Source organism: Eurypyga helias, unplaced genomic scaffold, assembly GCF_000690775.1.
Source record: "Eurypyga helias isolate BGI_N326 unplaced genomic scaffold, ASM69077v1 scaffold12791, whole genome shotgun sequence".
Taxonomy (NCBI): Eukaryota; Metazoa; Chordata; class Aves; order Eurypygiformes; family Eurypygidae; genus Eurypyga; species Eurypyga helias.
This window is the reverse complement of record NW_010228980.1, coordinates 81,440-90,495: the sequence shown is the minus strand read 5'-3', so window position 1 is coordinate 90,495 and position 9,056 is coordinate 81,440. Positions and strand designations below refer to the sequence as shown.

At 41.9% G+C, this 9,056-nt stretch overlaps 1 protein-coding gene across 1 annotated transcript in view; it reads right to left on the bottom strand.

The window, feature by feature from the left end:
• Positions 1 to 9,056, bottom strand: part of LOC104516029 (cytoplasmic dynein 1 intermediate chain 1) — a gene marked incomplete at both ends in the record, with an annotated part of 47,775 nt that overhangs the window by 6,958 nt on the left and 31,761 nt on the right. Inside the window, one exon of the mRNA XM_010160224.1 lies at positions 3,111 to 3,257. Coding sequence (XP_010158526.1) covers positions 3,111 to 3,257 — 147 coding nt within the window. The remainder of the gene's footprint in view (positions 1 to 3,110; positions 3,258 to 9,056) is intronic.

The following is a 9,056-nucleotide window of genomic DNA, read 5'->3' as shown; positions in this document are numbered from 1 at the left end:
GGAAAGGCAGAATCTTCAGAGCACTGGCTAGCTCTCAGGTTCGATATCTAAGCAAGCCCAGTAATCGCCCTGCCGGAACGCAAAAAGGGCACATCTGAACGCACAGTGTGTGTGCACACACCCAAGATGGACTCGGCAATTACTGCTGAAATGGTACTTCATGCTTGGAGGCCACCTGTACACACCAGTAAGTCACAAGGTCCATTCTGATGCTGATTTTTCTCTTTCTCTCAAGATTGTCAGGCACCTAGTTTCCTCCAGATCAGCAAACAGACCCCAATCTGCCCCTCAAAAGTCTTACGCTATTACCCCCGTATGATGGACCTTCTTGCTGCTCAGTGGTGATCTAATGAGCCCTGTGCTAAACATGATTAGCACACACTGATGTGTGAAATAAGCACAGACCTATTTTTTCATGGGAGTTTGACCTCCAGTATTCCAAACAGAGATGGACAGAGTGGGTAGGAGAAAGCTAAAGCAAGCAGCGGAGTATCTAGAATATTTAGAGGGTGGAGAGCCATGTCTTTCCGGCAGCACCTCACCGTGCCAGGTCTGGCTTCAGTCGGGGCTACCAGCCATCAATTTCATGCACAATAAAACTCACAGCAGAAATAAAAAGATTTAAGGAAAATGGATGAAAAAGACAACCAACTGCATGTAACAGAAAGTCTAAACAGGCTCCTTCCTTTCAAAGGCTTGCTGCCAGCTTGCTTTTATTTATTTTGAAAATGAAATCATCATGCAAAAGGATTTTGTCTTAATTAAAGTTTCCTGTTGTCCCAAGTGCAGATGTGTGGTGGGTGTGAAAGGAAATCAGCGAGTAAGCTGTGGGTAGAATCCTCTTTCCTGGTGAATCCAGGCGGCAATCACTGATACTAAACTTCAGGAAGGTTTAAGACAGTGGTAACAACACAGTCTATCTGTTTCAAATAAACAAAGCGAGAGAAAGAAAAGAGAAAAATCCTTTTTTCACACATGGCATAAATGCAAATTAAAAAATGACTATTCAACTCACATATCTAGCAGTATATAAAGTAACACTGCTACAGTAGAGTTGTCTTAATTTAATCCTTTTTTTCTTGGCAGCCAAGATACCAGACAGCCTTTTGCAACTAAGACTTTGTTTACAGTTTATGTAAGTGATTCCTATATACAAACACAAAGTAACGAGTCTGTATTGTAAAATCTGGTCACTCCTTAAAAACACCATGCTTCCTCCTGTTAGGCTGTGTAAACACTTACTTATACCAATCCATGACAGCCCATAAAGTGCCCATCCACAACTGGAAGTCATTTATTTATGTTTGTCAAAAGCAAAACATCACATATTGTTTTACTGCAATAATAAAACTAGCTGAATGTATAATTCCAGGAGGTACAATTTTGTCTTAAACGTGGTTTTTTGAGTGCAAACAAATTACTTCCCATTAATCTTTTCTTTTTCACTAGATTTTGAGTCCCAGTTGTTCAATTTTCAGTGATAGTCAGCTTCTTGCCACTAGTTTTCTGGTCTGCTACATCTCTAAATTGCACTTCCAGGAGAGACTGTTTCTTTTCATGCATATTGAACAACAATACTGGCAACAAAATGAGCAAAAAACATTAGGGAAATGAAAAGCAATGTTGAAGCTGCAACTCATGGCACAGATCATTGGAGTATTACATCAACATTCATGATAGTGGAAATTTAGGGAACAATATTCGTACTGCCTGGCCCTCTCAGTGTGTCTGTGCACACCTGTTATTTTTTAATATAAGCAACTTGCCATCATAATACTGGCCCCACGCTGAATCTTTTGCCTTAATTCACATGACATGGCTTCTAGAGGTGTCTTTTACCTCCAGGAATTATGTTGTCACAGTCAACTAAAAGCTGAACCTTGATCTGCAAATTCCAAAGATAAGAATCAAAGAATTGTAAAAGCTGGAGGTGCAAAAGACCTATCACTTTGTCTGATCCTTCCCTCTGCTAGTACAAGATTATTATCTTATGTCTCAGAGTGCTCTGTGTAGTTCAGTTTCTTATGTTTCAGAAAATCTTCATCTTTTTGCATCTGTATATCATACTAGTACATTTTTTTCTTCCTTCCAGCCTGCATTTTCTTTTCCACTTCCCACTCAGGAATGGTCCCAAGCCCACTCCCAAGATGAGGTATGTTTACCATGCACAGAGTACACCTTCCAGCCCTTATGAAGAGCCTGCCTGAGCCCAAACCCTGGAAGAGGAGAGCTCAAGAATGCACATCATCTTAGTGCAGGATGGACTGGAGGTCAGCACCACAGGACAACGGCAATCCAGGCTTGTCTCTTCCTCCAGCACAATATGAGTACTTTGCAATGTAAGTCATCTTCCACAGCCATCATCTTTGTATCACAGAGAGACTCTCCTTCTCAGGCATTTTGTGCTACTGCTCCACCTCTGTATCTCCCAGGCATCACCACAGCCCTGTGCCACCATCACGGTATCTCCAGGTATCTCTGTGTGTCACCAAAATGCCCTTCCACATCATTCTATTGAAACAAACTCCCCCTCTCTGAACAAGCTCTGCCCCATGGCTCTGTCTGGAGTAGGAGACCATGGCAGGCATTTATGTATTGCTCTATTGGAAAACAGAAGCAAACTGCCCCACTCTCTTCAGGGCCACCAATATCTACGGATAGGACTCCACTGAGACCACTGCAGGGGCTTAAATCTGGTTCAAAAGAGAAACTCATGTACAACAAGACAACAATAAATGATTTGAACTGTCTGCCATGCTGGACTGACGGACACACTGTCCCTATAGTGACCTGGCTGTCTTTACAGGCAATGGAGAACAGGAGTCACAGTGCCACTGTGCTGGTACTAATGTGCCTCACTCAAGTGTTGTAATTGATCCTGCCCTCTTCCTTGGAAAGGAGGATGATCTCCTGACCTGACTGTAGGAAGTGTGATAGTTAATCACTTACATGAGGTGGTTGTGCATCTCCCTTACCTATTTCTTTCTCTTCAAGGGCCACACTTATGTCTTCATTGGTGTGGCAACCAGCACTGTGGACACAACTAGACAGCTCCACTTCCCTGCTGACCATTTCCTCTAAGGAAAGGAGGAGGTGATCTTTATCCTTACCGTGTGAGCAGCAGCAGACAAGGGAGTTCTCTGAACCGGAGTGCGCCTGTGACTGCGATTATCCCACAAGACGATTTGGCCAGAGTATGTTCCACCAACAACCAGGTTTGGGTGAAAGCGGGCAAAACAGACAGACATCACGGAGGACTAGGGTAAAACAGGTAGAGAAGACAGGGGTTACATGGTCAGTCATCTTCAATTCTCTCCTTAACAAAGCATATTGTAATTAGCACTTAGTATTTTAAAAATCACTGTATGAACTCTATTCATATTCCTTCCATACCAGTGATTCTGCTAAAGCCAACAGGACACATGCAAAGAGCTAATTTTGACCCTAAAATGAAAATGTGTATTTCCTTTGTTCCTAGGGAAAAAAATGCACCATAGGATGAGTCTTAGCATGATGATAAAAACTTGAGATAACCTCTCCATGACAATGATGTGAAGATGCTTAATTTCATTTCCAAAAGTGAGAACCCATAGTTTCCCATCAGGGAGAGCTCTTCCCCTATTGCTCCTCTAGCTTTTAACTCTCAAACAATTTGAGGTCAGTTTGTGAGAGACCCTCCGAAGTTCACCTCAAGGTGCAGAGCCGTGAGAGCATCAGCTTACAAACCCTGCCTCACTGATGGATCAATGACTGATTTCTCTGCTACAGAGAGGTCCTCTTCTAAATAGCAGAGGGAATCACACTCTCCCTAACACTGAGCAGAAATCAGTTTTTCCTCTTTTTAATGATAGCTGAGCTGCTTTTGTACATTTTTTTTAGCTAGGGATACTGAGAAGCCAGACTGGTGTAATGGTTACCCTGGCTACCTGGTACAGTGCCCTGCAAGCCAGTATGGAGATGTCTATGTATCCCAACTACTGCCTTCCAGTGTCTTTAAAATAACATACTACTTTGAAGTTCTCCAGGGAACAGTCCCCAGAGCCTTCATGTGCCAACAAGCTACAGCCAAAAGCAATAAGCGGTAACTCCTTCAAGTCCTCCCTCCTCTTTCTAAGGAATTACTTTCCATTTTTATATAATTAGTCCTGGATGTTATGTCTTTGTTTTATGCAAATTGGAAAGCAAAAGCTACAGTATTCATATAATTTCCTGAGAATTCACATACTAATAAAGACAGTTTGCAAACAGAAGCAAATGTCATTTTTTCATGGGCCGTTTTAGTGATGCTTACAAACCACAGAGCAAGACTTGAACTGCTGCAGCAATTACAGTCAGAATGTTAAATTCACTGTTGGTGGTCGCGTGCTTAAAAATTCATTTTCTGGCTGTTTCCAATGAGTTCTGTTAACAAACCCTTGTTCTAGTTTAATGACTGGATATTTTGAAGTGGTGAAGTTCCTATGTGTGAACTCATTTTACTCAATGACAAAGAGTTAACTAAATTACCATACTTCAGTTGCATAAAAAGCACTGAAGACGTTTAAGTAAACTTCGTTGAATTGGGAACACAGGAGCTGCCAAGCTGAACTAGACCTATTGTCTACTTAGCTGACATCCCTGTCTCTGGCAGGAGTGGATGGAGTTGTAAAAACTCTGACATGGGCAGATGTGTTGTCTTCTTTCCTTACTGCTCCTCATCCTGATTTCTAGTGGCTAGAGACTGGTTTGAACTCTTACACCTGAGATTTAAAACCCCTTCTGACAGGGCTAGAATTAATTATGCTAACTCTTGATGTCTATAGCTACGTTAGTAAGAGCAAAGCAAAACATGAAGTTTAAATAGTTTTTACTTAATTTATGTGGCTGCCTGATATCTATTGTTTAAAGTCAGATTATATGCTAAATTAATTTAGTATACATAGCATACAGCAGTATATTCAATACTGGGTTTTTTTACCTAATAAGATTGCCAAGACAATGAAATAAGCTGCCACTATCTTTTTTCTTCACCATTCTCTCTGGTTTCTCATGGCTGCTCACTCGCCATCTTTGATCCCTTCCCTTCCTGACTAAAGCTTTTGCATACATTTCTCTGACATTATATAGTCTAGTGTCTAATGGCTAGATCATTAGTATACATAATTGCCTATTTTAGTCCTTATTTATCCAAGCTCTTCAGCATAATAATTACACTATGTTCAGTCCTAGCAACAAAAGGTTCCAAACACCATTTCCAAAGGACCTATTAGCTTTACAGATAAGAAAACCCACCTCTGAGTAATAGGACTTTGGTACTGCTAAGAGGGGTTTAAAACTCAGCTACAATGCAGCTGGTATCCGGTTTCCACAGATCCCCCACACATTATAATTAAAACGACCCTACAGCACGTTCTACATTTTTTCTCTTTGTTTAATGGCTTCATGAGTTGTTTTAATCAACCCTCTCATTCCTTATAACTAAGCTGACAGATATTCTTACATGAAGTGAAATAGCCAGATGATTTTAAAATAGTACAGTTCCACCACTGTGTACACCCCGCAGCAGCTACAAGGCTCCACATGTATTTTAAGAAACCCCAATTCAAACAGTCATTCCACAACAAAGTTCTCAGTTTGTCCGAAACAAACTTGTGAGACTCTGAAGCAGGGCAAAGAAGCCAAGTGGACAGGGTATTTTTAAATGCTGTGTTTTCATGGTTAGCATGTTTTTGAATTCAGAATCCCAGGAATGGTCAGGATATAAACTGCTAAAGTGTGTTTTTCATAAAGTTCAAAAATAACCTACAAACATGACACGGACTTAAGCCCTCTGCACTGCTTCTAGTTTTACGTATCGCTCCAAAGTAGCTTCCATTCTTCAATGGATGAAATGTTCACATCTTTTTAATTATGTCAGTATTATATTTCTATGGAGGAAAAAACTTCTGTAAAATATTAAAATTCTACAATTTAAGGACTCCATAGCACTTAATATAGTGATTATTTTCTTAATGGCAGTACTCAGATGAGTAAGGGCTGTAAGATCCAGCCCATTCATTTAACAACTTTAAAAGCATTCATTTCTTAGCCTTAATGGGAGAGAGCGGCAGACAGGTCTCCAGTCTGTCTGAACAGCTCTGTGCTCAAGGACAGCAGCAGAAACCGTTCCCTGTAAGCCTCTTCTGCCTCCAGGCTGCCTCTTGTTTGCCGATTCATGCATGTAGTCTTGCTCCTCTAAAAAAGCAGTTTGACACTAACTTCAAAGGGGGAGGAACCAGTGCATGGTCAGGTTTTAAAATATCAGTGTATCCCTCTTTGCACTTTTACCAAACCTACTTAGGGAAATCTCACGGCACTTTCCAATGACGACAGTAAAGCTCCCCAGTTTTTCAGTTAGACATATTTTACATGCTGTAGGTGCTTAGTTACCTGTTGCAGAGGACAGATGCAGCTAGTTTCATAGCATATGACAACAATGCATAAAGAAATGTAAGAGGGATCACGTCAGAATGCAATTCCACAGGGACTTTAGTGCCCACACTGTAAAAGTGGAATAGGAGAATAGGAGGTTCACAGTGTTATGCCATGGAGCATCTGTGTCTGCAAGTTGTTGGGACCCGCAAGAGAAAGGCAAACCTCAGTATTCAATCACCTTCATTTCTCCAAACTGCTCTGTGCAGTGAATCATTTCATTATTCACTTCAGCATAAAACTCTGGTGTTTTCTCCCTCTATGTAAATACAGTCTTACTGGATTTAGATTTCTCTGCCTCTCCTTAGGTTTCTCAGCAACATTATTAAGTATTTCTGGCTCTGTGCTCTTCCACTCAGATTTTCTACTCCTGTATCTTGGTGATGGCTTTCTGGTGGGTGCCACCATGCTGGTGCTGCTGCCTCATCCCCTGTGCATGCTCTGCCTGTCCATGCAGTTGAGCAGCTCTCATAGGGCCAGATGAGCCAGCCTGAATTAGTTCCATGTGGGAGAACTGCCCAGGCAAAAGGGAAAGCTGGTAAACCTGAGATTTTTGTCCTGCAAACAGGCAATCCCACTCCCTGAATGCTAAAGCTTCTGCTCCCAGTTGTTACAAGAACAGTGCTGAAAACGTAATTAAGAAACAAAGCATGAAATGTCTGTGCGCTTGTCATGGCAAAGAGAAGGCTAGCCTCAGAAACCCTTGGAGAGGCCTGCAGCGGTAGGGATGAAGGCAGCACACCCCGGCCCCCTGCTCTGCCAGCCCTCAGGTCATCTTGGCCCGTTCGGAGAGAAGCGCTACAGGGGCGAGGGGCTGCTCAGCCACCCCTGCCTCCCTCTTCCCTCCCCGCTGACACACTCGATTCAAACAGGCCCTGAGCCATCTGGCAGAGCTGGTTTTTATTTCAGAAGCTTAATCCAGCCCAGATTTGGATTAATGATGGCATATCCCTTCAACCACAGATACACATGCTCGGGACAGACAGTCATTTAGATTCTCCTTACTGAGAAGCCTGACCTCAGTACCCACATCTGATGTGTGTAAGGCCCCAGAGACTCAGCTGTCTGTGCTCATGTCCGTAGATGCAGATGGCACTGTGCCCAGCCACCAGTTGAGCAAGTCCACAAAGACCTGGGTGCTAAACAATAATGACTTTCAATAGGCAAATGACTACTGCGTTCAGCGAGACCTCTTCTGCAGGAAACCACCCCCATAGGCAGCACTGCCATACTGGTGCCATATGCCTACACTTGACACCAGATGGATCTCAAAACAATACTTTGTCAGTGGGAAGAAGCGATCTGAGGAGTTCACAGGCATTTCTAGACTCCAAAATACCAGGTTATATTGCAGCAGGCACTCAGGAAACTCCTGGGTAGATTTTCTAGCTGAGCAAACACATGTGAAATGGCACTACAGTCTGTGATGTGCTACTCCAGGTCAGTTTAACACAGGAACAGCGGGCAACGAAATGAACTGCAGCTGAGATGCAGAACCTTTTCCATGTTTGAAGGAATTGGCTTAGAGGGACTGAGAGCAGAGGGACAAAACCATGGTACTGTTGCTTAGCTAGAACCACAAAAAGGTGCCAAACCTATAGTCTTTTATCCGTAGGAACTGAAGGATAGGGACTGGACCTCTGATCACCTATGCCTGCCCTCCTGAGGAATAAATAAAGACAAAGGTCTAAAGTGCACGTACAATTTAATCATAACCTTTTGGGCTCGCTCTTGCTCAGTATGAACAGCCTTTAAAGAGTTTAAGCATTCCCAGTCCCTCTGAGAGCTGTCCTACTTTTTTCTGGCCAGGCAATCAGGAGACCATCTCCCCATGTTTGCATTGCTACACACTTATACATGGCCCAGAGCAGATACGGATGATTACTCAACTGCAAAAGTGGATTAAAACAGTCATCTAGAAACAAAACAGTTAGTAAATAAAGCCTGCTTTTTCCTGCCAGGCCAAGGACTGAGAATCAGCATGGAAAGTAGCAGAAGGTGTGAGATACCGTGAAAGAGGAAATTCTAGGGTGACTTTGCCCTGGCTACTGAGATTTGTACACTGAAATACAGAGTATGTTCTTAGTATCAGCTATTATGAATCCAAGTATTTCTGTGTCTCACATAAATGTCTAAGTATAATTAATAGTAATAAGCAAATGGCAGAGAGGATAGCAACAGAATTACAACTGATTTTCCCAATTAGATTTGAAGTTACCTAAAACATGATTTGTGTATGGAAACCTTTACCAAAGAGGTTAACTCTTAATTCTAAAAGCTTTAAATGCCAAGGCTTCTGTATTGCTCCCCCCAACTCTCTTCCTATTCAACTATGAAATAGCATCTGAAATATTTTGTGCTAGAGATTATTTGTGGTTCCATACAATATTGATCTTCCACTAAAAATAAAATAAAAGCAGTTGATATCCTTCACGTATTAAAAAAATCCCCAAAACCCAAAACAAAAACCAAACAAACACTTCTTCAAACCAAATGTCAGAATACTGTTTAATTAAAAAAAGGAAGTTTATACTTGGTTATGGTGTGTGTCGACATCTATCCCTTTGATTTACAAGAGTATGGACTGGAAAGAACAGAATTATTTC